Here is an 18,963-nt window from a genome sequence, read left to right as displayed (position 1 = left end):
ACTTTTGCCAAGTAAAAAACAGATTGGTATTTTGCTAATAAAAACAATGCAGTTGGGACTAAAACCATTTTACATTTTAAGACTACAACACCTGCAACAAAGTTATTCATAACTACCAATAGTATTGAGCAACTGAATCTAATCCAATTGCATAGCTTTAAAAATAGTGGTACTCATTTTCAACACAGAGTGTAAACATCCAGAAAACATTGTTAAATGTAATATGTATATTATACAGTAATAAATTTATCACCGCTGTCGACGAAGATGCTTGCTCAATTTTCTACAAATCATATTAAAGGAAAATATATAGTCTCTGTAACTATAACTTTAAAGTGGGAGGGTCATCACCTGCGCACGCGCTGGAATTGAGTACCAAACGACGATAACAACGCACGCTAAAATGCCAAGGCTCATGGGTAGACGATTGTTTGTAAACAATGACACGCTATGGCCATCTGACGCATATGCAGGTGACGACTCCCCCACTCCTCCGAGTGAATCCCAGTCTACCTATGAAGAACTGAACTCAGTATACCTGATGCATTTTGCTGTATTTGTTATCTGCAGTTCCAATAACACTAATGCTAGCACTAAACATTGCTGGAGATGAGGCTATGAAAATACTTGGAATTAATTTTCACTATTATCCAGCGAATATACCTTTTTTCCTATATTTTACATTCAACTCGTCAGAAATCAGTGAAAATAAATTCCATACAAAACACCCAAAAGTCTTTTCAGCGAATATTAATTCCAGCTAAAATAAAGTATTTTACAGTATATACTGTTACAACTCTACCACAATTAATCATAGGACTACCAGGTAAAAAAAGGGTATTTGCTGATAAATCCCCCTTTACTTTGGCAGTGCCTCCAAAGGTTTGCTCATGCATTTCAAGTTTGATTATTAGTCCCCGTTCGGACGAAGTCTGAAAACTGGGACTTATAATTCGGTCTCTGTCCGTCCATCCGTCCGTCCGTCCGTCCGTGCGTCTGTGCGTCCGTCCGGAGTCATGTCTCAGAATCCCTTGGACCGATTCCGTTCATTCTTTGCATGTTCCTAGTACTTTATGTGGGACATATGCACATGCAGTGGTTTACCGATTTGATTCAAAATGGCCGACTGGCAGCCAACTTGTTTTTTGAAAATGCCGTATTTTGGACATGCTTTGTCAGTTTCCATTCAAACTTGGTACATAGATCATACATGTTAGGATACATGTCCCCGACCGTCCGTGAGTTCCTGAGTCTGTCCGACCGTCTGTGTGTCTGTCTGTCCGTCCGTCCGTCCCTCAGTCTGTCCAGAGTCATATTTCAGAATCCTGTGGACCGATTCCGTTAAATCTTTGCATGTGCCTAGTACCTTATGTGGTACATATGCACATGCAGTGGTTTAGCAATTCGATTCAAAATGGCCGACTGGCAGCCATCTTTTTTTTTGAAAATGTTGTATTTTGGACATGCTTTGTCAGTTGTCATTCAAACTTGGTACATAGATTATACATGTTAGGATACAAGTCCATGACGATTTATTTTGCAATTGGATCAAAGATGGTCGACTGGCAGGCATTTTGTTTTTTGTTTTCTTTATGTGGTATCTTGGACGTGCTCTGTCAGTTTTCATTCAAAGTTGGCACATACAAGGACTTTATACATGTTAGGATGCATGTCCATGACAATTTGTTTCAAAATCTGGTCAAGGATGGCCGATTGACAGCCATCTGACTTTTTGGCCTTACTACTATATTTCCACAATTTATGTACCATTTTCATTTGTATTTGGCACATACATCATACATATCAGTGTGTTTCGTAATCAGATCAAAGATGGCCAAATAACGGCTGTTTATATTTTTGGCCATATTACTACTACACGGAACACGTGTTTTGATATAAATAAACAATCTGTTGTATACGCCACTTGGAACTTAAGTTTCAAGGACACGCTCACGACAACACCTCCACTTTAATATGACGAGCACAAAGAGAACTTAATTTAACGGGGACTGTGTCATTTTCAATGACTTGTTTAGTGTTTTTTGCGAGGCAGTGTGATTCAACTGACATTGTAAATATACATTGATAAATACTGTTCCTAGTGGTGTTCTGAAACCAATTAAAGAGGCATTTCGAGTACAACAGTATTTTTTAAATAATGTTTTTTGATATTGCATCTTGATAAAAACAGTACAGAGGGTTCTTAAAGTTTGTCAAGTTAGTATTCATAGTTATAAATCAACTTAAAATGACACTTTGATATAATAATAATTATTATAAAATTAATCTTTTGAATAGAATATGGAAAAAAACAAACATTTTTTTTACTATTTGTGGTTGTATTTAGTATCTTTTCAATAAGTTTTCTATCACTACCAAATATTCTGTGAGATTATTTTTTCTTTTCATGTTTTTCCCAACCCATTGATACAATTTAATCTGTGGTATTAACGGTATGTATTGTATCTTTTGGTATTAAAGTAGATTTATTCTATTTATGCCACCAAGAATTTCTATATATAAACTGTTCTTTATTTTTTATTAGCAGATTATCTAAATTCTAATTTTCTGTCCTTTGAATAACAAAAAAATATGTTGCAGATTATTCACTGTACAACATGTATTTGTGAAAGAAAAAGTTTCTCCACACATTGTCATGAAATTGTACATGTACATGTGCTTTTAAAACTACATACATGTGTAGTACACTTAACTTTACTATGGATAATACATGTAATTTAAATCGTTTTTTCTGACCTTTGCATGTTTGTTCAGGTTTTTTTCTAGAAAAAATGAACAAGAGGGAACACACACAGGCCATAGACCTGGAAACGCCATATCGGAAGGTTTCTGCGTCGTTTAAACAGTGTGTTTATCGCCATTGAAATATTTTTGGAGTAATTTTAGTGTATTTGGTGTCCAGACACATTGTCAGCTGGTGTTGCTGGGATGTTTTCACAGGGAAAAATATATTTGAGAAAGATTTCATGTTGTACAGCAGCACGGAAGTGCGTGACTCAAAAAATATATTTATGACTTGAAAGTTCAATCAGTAAGAGGGCACCAGCCGAGAGTATCAGGGCGCTGCACCCCTGTTCCCCAGTTTAGAACAAAAAACTGTTTGTTGTTTTTAAAAAAAAAACATACAACCTATTACCAGTACAGTATTTACAGGAGTGTCTCCATGATTATAACGAGTTGTATTTAATTATCCAGTATAAAATAAATGAAACTTTTGGTTGAAATTTAATGTTGTCACCATCAAATGTTTTCATTGACTGCAATATTTATTTTTCACAGAAGTGATCATTTTCAGAGTGCAATGTCAAGTTTCTTTTAATTAAAATCTGACCTACATGAATTAATACAGACAAATCCAGACATCGCTAGTTTGATTGTATTCAATTAACGGAGTTAGCTGTTTGTAATCTTTTCAAAGGCAAGACATCACTAGTTTCACTATGTTCAATAAACCAAGTTGCCTATTTTCAAGTTGGCCACATTTGCTGTTTCCTATGTGTGTAACATACATGTATATTCACTACAATTCAACCATTCACTTGATTTTGTTTCTTAATTTGTATGAGCATCTTTTAAATTATGCATGTTGGCTACATATGTGTCTTTAAAGTAAAACAAGATACCATAGAATCATCACTTATAGCAAGCAGTTAAAATCAATGACCTAGATCTTTTTAAAAAAAAAGAGTAATTGATCACTGAGCTGATAAATATCAACAAATGAGTCATTGCTTTTTCTACTGTGTTTTTAAATAAATGGCGATACTATGAGGTCATTATGAGGATGATTTGACATGTACACAGTATGTGAGATTAGTGACCTGAGGTCAATGTGACCAGGGGGTATTCAATTTAAAATACCATGAATATGTTTAGTTTGACATCATTACTGCAATTGAGGCTCTTTAACAAAACATATAATTATGATTGCTTTGTTTTTTTTTCACACTTTCATTCAATTTTCCAAAATTACTAAAATATGAGTGAGAAATCACTCAAAATTAGACGCAAAACTTTCATCAGAAAATGTGTTTGTATTCCGCTATTTAAACTAAAAATTTTTTTGCCAACTTGTGCAGTGCAATTGGTTGAGGTTAATCATTTATTGCATATCAGGAATCAGTCGTATGGCTTGGTCACCGTATTGGATAAACAAAATGATATGAAATGTTTAAAAAAGCAATTTTTTTAGGAACAACAATATCGCTTGACGCATGGAGCCGGGAACAGCCACTGGTGGCGCTATATACAATCAAAATTATGCATGGTACTGAACATTGTGTTTGTATTCAAAGCCCACACATAAGCAGTGCTACCAGATATATACACAAGCTAACAAGCCACGCCAGCCCTGCGACTGCTCAGATAGCAAAAAATTTGTACACACTCCTACCATGTCATACGCTGTAATATGCAATTACAATTCTGGTTTCTCCATAACTCTGGATTTCAAATTTGCTGTATATTATCAGTGTCCTATATAACCACCAGCACATGGCTGACGCAATTTTTCTCTCATTGATTTTGGTATGTCTGTGAATTTCCATATACTGGTAATTCTGAGGACTAGGCAATCTGAATAATTGTATCATTGGTACTGTATGTGCCCTACTGTATTCAGAAATACAAACTGTAACGATCATGTCCATTAAAAAATTCTTCTATGAAATTCATGTCAAAAGTCATCATATGTATAATTTATATAGAAATGATTTGTGTTTCTTTACAAATAATGTTTGATCAATTGAAATGTTGAATGTTAGTAATTAATTGGTGGATAAAGACAATTTAATATAAAATTTTAATGAAATATGAATCACAAAACAATATTATGGTTTTTAGTTTCGAGTTCAGTTTACAAAGGTTTAGTTGTATACTATATACATTTGTATATTTGCTGTACAGATGGTATCTAGATTGTGATCAGACTGGAATTAGTGGCATACTGTTTAGTTTGCCAAAATATTTATAATGTATATTTATAATAAATTACTTATTAATGAAATCTAATATGCTAATAGGGACAGCCTGTGGTGTATGTGACCTGCTTTGAAGGGAGTTAGTAAACAGTTACCAGTCATATTGCACATCCAATGAACCTTACAATATTTAATCATCCCCTGTCTCTTTTTACTTGATTAACTCAGGCTTGATGGATTAATGTTTGTTAATCAATTAACATGAAACAGTTTAAGATAATTTGTTATTGCCAAATGAAGTTAAACGATTTGTTTCCAGTTCAGGAGATTTGAAATTGATTTAAAAATGCCCAAGATTCATTAAACATTATCGTTTTGAACCCAACAAGGCTTATACAATGTATTAAAAATGTGATACAGGAAATGTTTTTGTATTTTATGTGTGTTCATATAAGGTCATGACACCAATGAGCAGGTGGACAAATATGAAAAGTTCTGAATCTATGTACGTATATACTTTACATATATTATTTGTAGAGTAGGTGTTAGCTGTGAAGTGTGTCTGTGCATTGCATGTACCGTTGTCATGGCAGCAAGCGGCTCTACAAACTGCTTGCATTTTAATATTGCATTTGCTCTACCTGCAGTGCTAATTACATACACTATACAGAAAATATCTTTTTGAAATGCAGTCCCTTACTCACTTGGCTAGTAACGCCGTTTTTTTGTTTTTTAAGGCTGGAGTGATTTACATTCCAAATTTTTGTTTCACAGGGATCTTGCAGGACTGAATTAATAATATTATGAAAAATTCATAGAAAAAAATCTGTCATTTTTAACTCAATTTTACAAGAACACAGGTTGTTTGGATCAGACGGTTGCTTTTGTTTCAAATGTGTTGTGTGTCTAGAAATATAGCAACATTGTTTTTTTTGAGTTAATACAGAACAAGTTCTGTTCAAATAACGTATATACCAATACATTTTTTTGAACTATTCATTATTGGAACATCTCCTACATCAATAGTCTTTGACTTCCAAAATTTGTTAATGGTACTTGCCCAGTATTGGCTTCCTGTTCAGCGTGTCTTTGATTGTAGCAATGTTCACGCCACTGTACGAAAATACGCACACTTGAGCTTGTATTGAGAATAGAAGCAAATAGATGGAAACACCAATTACATCACTCATGAAGATTGATGAATCAATAGCTGACCAGAATAGTTGTACTAAAAGCTTTCATTTTATTTCATGTGTCTACACTTGCCTTCTCAATTATTTCTGGTGTGGACAGTGACGACTGACAGATTGTTTTGGTTCTGTGGCTCTCTTGTCACCAGCATCTGACTTAGCTTTCTGCTCCACTATTCTGATGTTTTCTTGGTCACATTTTCTATATACCAGTGAGAAATTGACAAGTAAGCAAATATGCTGTGACATAGTCAACATGGTACTCAAGAATCACAGGTAGGCCCTGAAGATAACGCCACCATACAGCATTAATAATGAAATTCACATTACAATTATATGTTACCATATAATCCAGTATTTATGCTAGAGAACACAGTATACAAGTACTGGTTATCATATACTGCAAAGTGGAAGTAACGTTTCATTTAACCGTTGTACAAAAGTTAGATTAGGGAAATTTACAACGTAAAAGAAACAACTGACAACAATCGACAAAGCATTTCACAAGAACAAAATTACCTGACATACAGTATACTCTACAACATGGTCAAATCAGTAAGGAAAAGACAGTATAGACCCTATGGTACACAAAATAAATGTCAGTGAATACAATATTTGCAAAAAAATCCTGCAGCCTCAATAGACAGCCCCTAATATTGCAAAACTGCCAGCCTTCTTTTTTTTCTAAGTTATATAATAAATTCTAATATTTTATGGGTATTTTTGTATACATGTACTAAAATATGTACACTTCTTAAAATTATCAAAACTTCAATCATAGTACTTATGCAAAGTAAACTAAATTGTCCAGAGTGATTTTTGTATTGTCAAAAATATGCCGTAATGCTGTGACACTACATTTAATTGGAGGCAGGAATTGTGAAGCCAGTAATAAAAAGTCTAAACAAATATTTTTGTGAATATCACCGACTAAAAGACTCCCATCATGAAGTGTCTTGTGTAAATAACAAAATAAACTATATTTTAAAATGATCAAGCATACTACCCGGTATATATATATAAATGATATTTTTATGGTTTATATGTGCTTCTTTTAGAGACACACTTCAAATAATTGTCAGTAATTACTTGAAAGTGTGTTTTCTTCTGGTGGGATAAACAACTTGGCTGTGAATATTGTCAACAAATATCTACTTATTTTCATGTTTCTATAAATTACCTTGAATTTACTAGAGACAAACATGAGAATTGTTACTGAAAATTTAATTTTTTTCTTTGTTTGAAATTCAATTTAATCTATTCCACTCACCCACATATGAATAATCAATGAACTAGATCTTGTTGCCAAGCTCTGATGCTCCATCAAATTCTTTGTTAAATTGTCCCAATTTCATGTGTAATTTGCATTCTCAGTATGTATAATAATTATCTGCATGAGACTTGTTTCTGTGCATGAAATGGCATATTTGTGAATATACGTAGGAGTGGTTCTCTTGACCTACAAATGTATATACGATGACATGATTTAGTATATTTTCTCATAATTACTATGGATTTAATTCTTGAAATTGTTTCAGAAAATTTGACATTTTGATATGATGATAAACATCTAGTCTAAAAAAAAAAGGGAATTCAATAGGGTACAATATTGATTGATTGAAAATGTAAAATTTGGTTTTCTTACGATTATATTACCCTTCTACCTGAGCAATTATACAGTGGTTAGTGCATTCACCTCACATCAGGAAAGTTCTTGGTTCAATCCCCTTGAGCTGACTGTTTACTCAGTAGTATTATCAGAGTACATTCTGCCCTGCCTTCCGCGGTATTAGGTTTGGGAGACTGGTTCACTTATGGACTTGAAATTAGCATCAAAAAAAAGAGAGACAGAGAGACAGCAGTTACTCAAATGCCGGGAAATGTTGCCTGTCACAAAATGTGAATTTAAAAAAAAAAAGTTTTTTTCATATTACTGTTAATTAATCAATAAAAAGTATTATTATACATCTGTCACCGTAATGCCACAAGTTACAGCGTGCCATAATTTTGCGATATTTTACAGAGTATTTTCATCCTACCTTATTAGGAAATGCGAAATTCAAATATGGACTCCACACAAAGAATTTCGCTGATTCTGTTCTAACTATTTTGGATTTCGGCATTCCTATGATGTATCCTTGGAAGAAAAAGATGTATAATAATAAGGTTATTACGAGGATACCTCAAAGTTTGCACTCAGACAGTACGCCGTCGTATCAACCTCCGCTGCACGTCGGTCGATACTCTCGCTGTACTGTCTTTGTGTATACTTTGAGGTATCCTCGTAATAACCCCATATTATAACTAATTCTTATAATAAGTTGAACATTGGAATTTATGATGCACTTGTGTTTTACTGACTTTTAATATTCAAAGTAGTAATTCATTACACAGTATGTGCTGGTGATTTCTGAATGGTAATGTGTTACAAGTGTTTTTCAGAAAAGAGATACATATGATGGATAAATAAAACAAATTTATATTCAAATATATACAGAAAATATATGAATAGTATTTTTGTTATTACAAGAAATATTTAATTATTATATCAGCTGTGTCATATAATTTATCATTACTTTGAAAAACACATCTGTATATTCACAACTGCTAATTATCGCAGAAAGTCTTATCCTGATGTGTACAGACAATGGCAACTTTTATGAGCTTTGGTGTTAATCATTAGAAACTGTGGGGGGTTGGGGGGATTGGAAGAAATTTCTGAAATTAAGTAGCTATATAGCCATATAGTTTATATATACAACTGTATTTGGCAAAAAATAATTCATAGCTACATCATCCTGGAAAAAAGCTAAGTGATGAGAAACAATGATTTGCTCAGTTGTGCCCCCCCCCCCCAGATTTCTGATGGTTAAGCTCTTAAATTTAAATAAATAAATTGTATGACTGTAACTGTACCATGAGGATGATGATGATGGAGGTGAAAGGTGTAGGCTAACCTTGTAACCTGGTAACCTGCCAGCTTGTACTTTACAACGATACAGCTGTTATTGACACATGTATGCGACTGAATAGAATACCAAGGAAAAAAGGTTCTGATCCTCTCCGTGTTGTATTTGTTAATTTATATATTTTAACATATCATACATTTTGCACCTCTCAATAAAGAACAAAAATGATGAAATGGTTACCCGGGTTTTCTCCATCTCTGCATGATCCTGTGAAGTGCTTTCATTTTGAAACAAAATAATTTTTGCGAAATGTGGAGAAATCTCAATATTTTGTTTTACAATGAAACTGTTACCAGTGTTCACTAGATTCAGAGTTGCGCCTTTGGAGGTTTAAATATGTATTTCTAGTGGTGATGATTTAACATAATGTGTATGCACGAGTAAGAATCTACGATTGTAAAATGCATTTTACTGTGAAAATCGCACATTAAAATAGCAATTGTACAATTTTACCCGGTAGTTTAATTCATTTGGGGTTGTCAATGTTCTCACTGCTCATACTGTAAGCATGTCATGTCATGACTTGTGCTGTTTTTTTTTTACCTTCCATTTCTTTCAAATTCCCAGTGGATTTCACCTGAAGTAAAACGGTTTCAATCAGGAAATTATTTGCTCACTCAACCTTGCGATATAATCCTATATATGTGGTTTAGTTGCATGCCAACACAACAATTATTACCGTAAAATGCTTTGATGTTGCCTAATCCCTATGAAGTCTACATCGCCACGCAGCCATCTTGGCTTGCTTTTAGGTTTGTAATATTTCAGGACATATTAGGGAAGTTGTGTACCATTGATATTTATCACCAGAATATTTTTTACTTTTACCATATAGGTTTACTTTATGCTGATACCCACAAAAGTATGGTTACGTGACTACTTTTCATACAAAAAATGAGTCAATCGAACACCCATGAAAATGACTTTTTAGAGCAATTTACCATTGGTTACTATGGTAATAAGGTTAATAGCTCAAAATTTCATTCAGAAACATGTGAAAAAATCATACGTTATTATAAAGATGGGTACTTTTTTATGAAATAATTAATAACATGAATTTCAATGGCAATATTTCCAAATAGGCATATTTTTTCACAATTTACAATATATTTCATACACTTTAGTTTTCGATGTATTGTACTTTATTACTAATATTTTATTGCTGTCAACCAATGGAATTATTTCTAAGGATGCAATAAATTCATTATTATTATTACCCTGGGTAAAAAAGAAAAAAAAATTGTGACTTATTTTTAAACCAACTGCATGTATGTAACTCTTTTGAACCAAAAGAAAAAGAACATTTTTCCTTCTCATTTATTAAGTTGTATGGCTGTGAAACCTTAACTTTGCACATACATTTGTGTTTAGTGTGTAGTCTCTTGCCCAAAGATAATGTGTACCCGGTATATTATATTGCACAACAGTTATGATAGACTGATCAAGAGCAGTCACCTTTGGTGCCATGATGATGTTGCATTGAAATGAACTATACAGTGCGTGTAGGTACGTTTAAAACAGATCAACGTTTACAGGTGTGACCATACTGTTCATTTTAGGACGCTTATACTGAATTGAAGATTATGTCTGGCATTAGAATACCAAAGTTGAAAAAAAATAAATACAATGGCAATTTATCTCCCATAATGCATTGCACATGTGCACGATAACATGCTGAGTAATGCAAAATTTATTTTCCATGATCATTACTAGTAAAACACATTTTTGTTGTTTATTAATAATTCAAATATTAAAAAAAAAAGAAATCATGAAAATAGATGACAACTATTATTTTATGTTTAGCAATTTCTCATGTTTTACAAGTGTATTAAGTTCTCAGTCAAAAATTAAATGAGTCAATTTTTGGACATGGCAAAATGATATTACCAAAGAAAACAATGATCAAAAAACAGAAAAATTTCAAAATGTCTGCCATGATTCCGCAAATTTATAAAATAAATATGCTCTCCTCTTATTTCAACATGAGGAAATTGTGGGTGGGTATTTCCATTTTTACACAGCAGCATTTAAGGGTATGTTTGTTTTTTTGACAGAATTTGAATGTATTATGTATAAATACATAGATGCGTGATTGTTTTGTGTGTCAACCAGAAAGACTCGGAAATATTGCACCTGCTTGCAAATTGGCTGACATATTTAGATTTAAATGACCAGTTAGTTGTTGGCTTTTTGACATGAAGCTGCTGGGTGATTGGCATATGTTATGTTTGCATTAGCTATAGTATCAATCTGCAATTTTGAGAAACATCTTAATTAAGCTCTTCGTTAACACCGGCCAGTCTGACAAACCAAGCTGTCAGAAAACTAGCAAGTGAATTTCATATTTAATGTCAACACGATATATAGAGCTTTATTCAGCTCGTCTTTGACACGTCACGACTGATGATATGATCTTGTATTGATGTCATCACTACATATACTGGTACATGAACTTCACAAAGGTATTGGGGTCAGTTTCTTTGATGCCCAACAAGTTTACCTTGATGCCCATTAATATTGCATATATTATTCCTGTGACGTTTTGGGGACTACTTTATTGCATGTGTCAAAATACATACTTTTGTAATGGTTATATGTCACCTGATCACCCGAGTGTATTGATATGTAAAAAGTAGTGCCGTTAGAGGTAATTGAAAATGGCGGAATAAACAAGAAGTTAAACTTGCAAGCTCTTAGGTTTCTTTGATGTTTTGTGTGTTCCTGAGTCAACACATCAATTCCTTACAAAGACATTTTTTTCAATTTTGGTTTTGAGAATGAATGAATGCCCTTTTAAATCTTTATTGTTGACAAAATTGAGTTTGAAGTCAATGTTAAATAATGTGTTCACTGTAACGAGTACAACAGTTGGGGTATTCCCCCAGTCTGTATTGCTAATAGCCGAACGTTACTGAGCAGTACAATTGTGATTGAATTTTTAGCATCTTTAGGGTGTCATCAATTCACTGAATCGCACTTGGGATTCTCTGTTCGGCATTTGAGGATAGACTATATTACAATACCAATATTTAATGTGAAGCATTTCCCATTCAGATTAGTCTGAGAGATTAGGTCCTTTCCTTATTTGAATTTATAGAATGGATTATTTGACTCATGTTACCGCTGTGTTTGAGTGAACTTTGAAAATCAAATGGTACATACTTCCTAGGCTAGTTGTGTTTAGCCAAACAGAATTCAAATAGCAGTGCATGACGCAATTCATTGTAGTGAAGACAGTAAATAACTCAGTCGATAAAAGTATGATTTATATATCTGGTTTCAATCAGTATAACTCACCAATTCTGTAATTCTCGAATTCAATTTTTGGTGATGTTACGCAAAACTGTAAAAGGCTTTCTACCAAGTTTCGCTGACAATACCTAAGGTCAAGTCTTGCATGTACATACATTGTATAGATGGAAGCTTATCATATGATATCATCTTAGATTTGATGTCATCACTGCATACTCGTATACCTGTGTTCGAGCCATGGTGTGGGCATAGAGGGCGCACATCACAGTATAGGCTGATGATTGCTAAATTGAGTGCCCAGTTCATGGAAAATGATACTTGTAACCTTTGCTGATCCAACTGAGTCATCTTATTCAGTATGCAGTATGGCAAGCAGTTTATTTGTTATGTAAGCTCAAAGGTTGAGCAATGTAATTTCTCACTTGCCACACCTTTGGCAGTGGGCACAGAGGGTTATCCCTCTATCGTACATTAATATAACATGCTAATATTATTTTTGCAGTGGCATGTTGTTATGAAAAAAAAAAGTTTTTTGTTTTTATATTTTTACAAAATTTTTTTTTTTATATATAATTTGTAACTTCCCCCCCCCCCATGTCAGTATAATCAAGTATCGTGTATGTCACAAACATGTGGCTCGTATATAACCCTTTTTTGTCTCGTATAGAAATTTATTTCTTTTTTTATAATGTACATTTTTTTATTACATTTTTGCCTGTATATTGAAATCCACTGAATTTATCCCTATGAAATTACAATAGAACTCATTGTTTTATTTTTAAATACATTAAATTAAAACCTGGTGAATAAACTCAAAATATCAAAATAGTGTAATTTATTTAATACCAGCAGTGTACATTTCATTTATTAATTTGGTGCCTAGTAACTCGATTGTGTTGTGTTGATGACGCAGCGTTCAGACTGCCTCGTTGCAATTAGTTAGAATGCATGGCAAATAGTATGCTTTTAATGTCGTTTTATTACGTCATTGAAGACTAGTGGTAGAGGAGCTATAACGACAATCGATATCTCATTCATTAAATTGGTCATGCATTTAATAGGCAGTGGTTTTCATGCAGGTTAAAAATATAATGTATGAAACCCATAACAATACTGTACAGTGCAGTGAATACTACCTTTTAATGTCATAGTTGTACGACGTCTTGCAAGGTTCATCAGAAAAAGGGAGCTACTGTTGTGTAGTTTAATATATGTTTAATAGCGAGTAATTATTTTGTAGTATACAGAAAATAATACTCAAATAAGATTAAAATTATCCGAAATCATTATATACTCTAGTTGGATAATGCTCATCATGGTAGCACGTACAATTTCTAGTTGTATACTGTATACTGTATATTGGGCAATTTGCTGCTGCTGTCCATCATACTACGCCCTGGGTGAATTCCTCCATCCCTGAATGCATTCCAACTACCGGGGTAGTGTTTATTAGTGTACAGTTGTTGATACCTCAGAGATGTACATGTTTTAAACTCCAACAATCTAAATTTAACACTTTCATTCTGAGATACATGCCAGCACTAGTAAACTGACAGGCGTTCTTTAATCCATGTGGAGTACTGCACATTGATTCAGTGTTTCATGTTGACCATTTTTTTGTTCGTAGAATAATTTCTGCATTTGACATGCATATATTATTTTCACCGTCATCGTGATAGTAGGAACTGTTGCAATAAAAAAAAAACATATAACTTTCACCGCAATATAGCTCCTGATTCTTAATAATGATATTTTAATATTTGTATGATTTTGACAGCAACAGTGAATATCTTTAGTTTTATTGGGCAGTTTTTCATCTATTTTCCTCGTTTGTTGTAAAAAATTTATATTCAATGTACATATTTTGTTGATTGAAAAAGAAATCCTGCTGGCTTTATTGCATTGTACCTATATCATTATTACAGTTATTACAGTTATTCAGCTGACTAGATGATTTATGACTTATGTGGTAGTTATAACAATATTTGCTCAGGCAGATTGCTTTAATAATCACTCTCTGCAACTGTAAGGAAATGTATTATTTCCATCTCTGTACGTGATACTATGCACCACTGAGGGCAGTAGAACAGTATGAATAATAACACTTGTGGTGTTGCACTCATTCATGATGCTTTATTGGCGTCTTGGGACTATGTGACATACATTTGATGATATATTTGATGAATAAATGACAGGGAATATTCGTGTTCCTTGGTAAAAGACAACAGGGAGTCAACCACATGCTTTGGAACACTATTTAAAGGGACATGGTTGTCGCACTGTACATGCATGAGATATGGGTCTCATACAAACAAAGATGGCAACATTGACTGTTGCACAGACCAACAAGTACATTCTGATGCGTTATTAAGCTTTTAAACTACGTAATTTCTTTAGTGATTTGAAGATATTGAATATGTCACCGGCAATAATTTATAGGGCATGTCCAGGCTATTATGAATTTGCCTATGTCTCTTCTGAAACTCAGTTGTAAACACATCACTTGCACAGACAGCCAAATGACTGGTACATGTATGTAATTATTGTATCAGCAGGCACTGTATTGAACAGAAGCCTTGCAACTCTGAAGAACCTAGATTTGACAAATTGATCAAGAAGATGTCTGTAAAATATGATTGGTTAAACATAGATAATGAATGATGTATCTGTTGTATCTTTCAGTGCACTAAATAATCTCCAACAGAAGTATGACCAAATGCAACAAGTTGTTGAACACCAACAGAACATAATAGCTGCCTGTATACCAAATGGGCGAGGTAGGCTGACTAGTTCAAGTAAGTTGTTGCATGAATTGTCATCACGTTTACAATACTGTTATTATTCTGGTAAATTACGATGCCTTACTTTATCCAACTTTGAAGGTCCTGAAGACATTTTTTATATCTAACGTGTGTATTACTGCATATCAGTATTGTGAATGTTTGTTCTATCCGGTGAAATCTTTCCACACTGTATCGATAGTGGGTTTTGTTTCTTGCTTGATTCTGACAAGAGAATGCTTTGCACTTTATATTTTCACCATCGAAAAAAAGGTTTGGGGTTTGATAACTTGAGGGAAACCATGGGAACTGAATTTCAGTAAAGTCGAACAATATTTCGTGCGTAAATTTGTTTGCATGCTGAAGTAAAAAGTTGTTACTCACATTACCCACACTGGAAATGTAGTATTGTTGTTTACCTATCCTCTCAATCTGATTAAAATCTGATGTAGTGTACGGGCTTTAATTATTTTGGCTATAAATTTATTTTAATTTTATTTTTTATTACTTTTGTTATTAATGCCCTTTTATTTTATTTTATTTTATTTTATTTTATTATTTTACTTTGATTTTGATTTTGTGATTTTTTTAATTCCGCCCTACCTACATCTGAGCCGATGCCTATGTAACGAGATTTCAACGAGACCCACTATCGACGATTTTAGTCAACGAATCACAGACCTCCTTCTATAGCGCACATGATGACGTCACCGGGCGGAGTCGGGTGGCAAACACTCAAATAAAATTGAAGATAATATTTGGTAATCGTAGTTCTAAATAACTATTAAAAATAGCTAGACGTTTCGAGCAATGGCTCTTTATCGATAACATAGAAGCAAGTGTGATAACGTACCACTCTTTATGGATAGCATAGAAGCAAGTGTGTCTAGCTATTTTTAATAGTTATTTAGGACTACGATTACCAAATATTATCTTCAATATATCATACTTATCAGTCTGAGCAGCGTTTATTTATTTATAACTCAAATAAAATAGCGGATTATACCGACGTTAGCGACCGAGAATAACACGGCTTTACGGTAAGTTTATCATTGTCAAATGCAACGAAAGTCATTTTTATGTTAATATTGTGGCTCGAATGGTTCGACTTTAGATCGTTATTTTGCATAGTTATTCTGGGAGTGACGATTTTTTTTCCATCGTTTCGACCGAACACCAGTGTCTTTTTCCAGTCGCCTGCCCTGGAGACGGGTGATGTTTTGTTGAAGATCGGGCCAACATCGTCTACGGTATTGAAGCCGTAGCTGTAAATATTCATCAAATTGTATCAACATTTTGTACATTATACAATAACTCTTTATTAAAGTAATTGAGCTGATTTGGACTGGAATAAAATATTTTTTATTTGGAACACATCGCAATCGATCAGGAAATATTTGTTTGCTCCAATTTTCTGCGTCGATGCCGTGGGCCGGTGACCGTTATACAATTTAAAATCAGTTTGCATTGTTTACTATAGCTGTTTACAGTGTTCTAATCATTACGATTTACGTATTTTTTTGCTTCCATTCTAGATAATTATGCTCAGTGATGTAAAATTGAAGCGATGACTGAATGAACGAACCTTGGCTGGCGAAGATGTATCTGGAAGTGTACACATTTGTTGGAAGTGAAAAAAATATTCAATGTAATGACAAAAATTGTAAAATGCTGAGGAATTTCTTTTGCAAATAAAAATATACTAGCAATTTTCTATTAATGGTTTATTCAAGTGGGCAAAATATAATGTACAGAAAGATTGCCCGTAGAGTATCGCTACACTGAAAAGTAAGCAACCGACAGCCTGTATAAAAGGGGGGCTGTGATTGGCTGTTACTTACGCGAGATTTGAACGGGACTTACATAGGCGTCGGATCAGATGTAGGTAGGTAGGGCAGAATTAAAAAAATCACAAAATCAAAATCAAAGTAAAATAATAAAATAAAAGGGCATTAATAACAAAAGTAATCAAAAATAAAATTAAAATAAGTTTATAGGCAAAATAATTAAAGCCCGTACACTACATCAGATTTTAATCAGATTGCTATCCTCTCTGAACGAGATGATCCTATCAGTACCTTTCTCTGCATGTGTATTAATGTTGATGGTCTGAGATAGATTGCATTTACCAGTACTATCCTTTGTACATAAAATGCATGTTTCTGTACTTTTATATATTATCGTATGTGTAGTGTCTTCCTAATACAATTCTATGGGTGGGGTGGGTGTTTTTTTTTGTTTTTTTCCAACTCACAGTATCAACGTTTCTTCAAGGTAATTGCAATGGCAAATCTAAATCTATAACAACAGCTGGCAGCCAAGAAGGCATTGCAAAGACAGAAAAATGGATGATGCCGTTTGAATTCAAGTGCATCGGAACTCTCAGGTATTTTAACATATGAATGAGTGTGACAGAAAGTTGGAGTCAGTGTGAAGGTACTTACAAGATTGTTCTTGTTTGGCTACCAAACCCTAACAAACAACAGTTAGACCAATCAGAGAGCATTTTTTTGTCGGCGTATCAAATATCAAGTCTTGTACATGTATACCAGGTATATTGCTTTGACTCAACTCAAAAGTTGCTTGTGATTCACCACAGACTGTGTCAACTATATCGCCTATGGTTTTACATTTTGTTAATCTACTGTATAAAAATACTTTATTTTCGCTGGAATTAATTTCGCTGAAATGACTTTTTATGTATGTTATATGGAATTTATTTCCCCTGATGTCTGACGAGTTGAATGCAAAAGATAGGAAAAAATTTATAATCGTTGGATTTTATTTTCACTGAATCATTCCTTCAGCAAAAATAGCGAAATTAATTCCAAGCGAAAATAAAGTATTCCACAGTAAATTGCATTGTACCCTATACTATCACATTTAATACAATACATTATTATACATCTGTCACCGTAACGCCATAGGTTACAGAGTGTCCTAATTTTGCGGTATTTTACGGGGTCTTTTCATCCTACCATATAAGGGAATGCGTATTCCAAATATGGAACGATTATGCACCTAAGCGTCCTCTAATAATAAAAATAAACATGGCTGCCACCAGGGTTTGACCGGACCCCGTACAAAGAAGTTCGCTGATTATGTTCTAAACTTTTTACATTTCGGCATTCCCATGATGTATCCTTGGTAAGAAAAGATGTATAATAATAATGTTATTACGAAGATACCTCAAAATATGCACTCAGACAGTACACTTTCGCATTGACCTCCGCTGCGCGTCAGTCGATACTGCCGCTGTACTGACTTTGTGCATACTTTGAGGTATCTTCGTAATAACCTTATAGTATGAGTGTAATTTAAAATGAATATCATAGTCACGAATAATTTCAGTTTATTTTCATAATACACATCTACTGAACTTAACAAATATGTGATATATTTAGACAGATTAATCCACATAATATACTGTAAAATACTTTATTTTAGCTGGAATTAATTTTCGCTGAAAAAGACCTTTTGGGTGTTTTGTGTTGAATTTATTTTCACTGATTTTTGACAAATTTAATGTAAAATATAGGAAATATATTCGCTGGATTTTATTTTTACTGAATCATTCATTCAGCGAAAATAGCACAAATAAATTCCAAGCGAAAATAAAGTATTCTACAGTAGATATATGGTGGTTTTGAAAGAAAACTAAGCTAGGTAAAGCAAACTAAAAGCTAGATAAATGTCAAGCCAAGCTCAGACTATGCTGTGATTTATATGAAGAATGCTTTAATTTTTTTGGTCTATCCAATTGATGTGACAAGCAAATAGGAATAAAACTGCAGAATTGCTGTGATATTAATATAAACTCAGGTATAATAAA

General features: G+C 33.5%; 1 protein-coding gene and 1 long non-coding RNA gene across 4 annotated transcripts in view; both read left to right on the top strand.

The window, feature by feature from the left end:
• LOC102806950 (E3 ubiquitin-protein ligase TRAF7-like) overlaps positions 1–18,963 on the top strand; it is a 73,596-nt gene that overhangs the window by 39,753 nt on the left and 14,880 nt on the right. Inside the window, exons 5-6 of one of the 3 annotated variants that reach the window (XM_085500159.1) lie at positions 15,034–15,128; positions 17,388–17,517. In XM_085500159.1, coding sequence (XP_085356285.1) covers positions 15,034–15,128; positions 17,388–17,517 — 225 coding nt within the window. Of the gene's footprint in view, positions 1–15,033; positions 15,147–17,387; positions 17,518–18,963 lie in introns of all 3 variants that reach the window. The other 2 variants (XM_085500158.1, XM_006816392.3) reach the window with 2 other exon arrangements.
• LOC146741867 (uncharacterized) lies at positions 15,927–16,840 on the top strand. The gene is made up of 2 exons (XR_014929808.1): positions 15,927–16,171; positions 16,667–16,840. It is a non-coding gene; the product is annotated as an uncharacterized LOC146741867 (long non-coding RNA).

This window comes from Saccoglossus kowalevskii, chromosome 6 (assembly GCF_978046115.1).
Source record: "Saccoglossus kowalevskii chromosome 6, keSacKowa6.1, whole genome shotgun sequence".
Taxonomy (NCBI): domain Eukaryota; kingdom Metazoa; phylum Hemichordata; class Enteropneusta; family Harrimaniidae; genus Saccoglossus; species Saccoglossus kowalevskii.
This window is presented reverse-complemented; position numbering and strand designations above follow the sequence as displayed.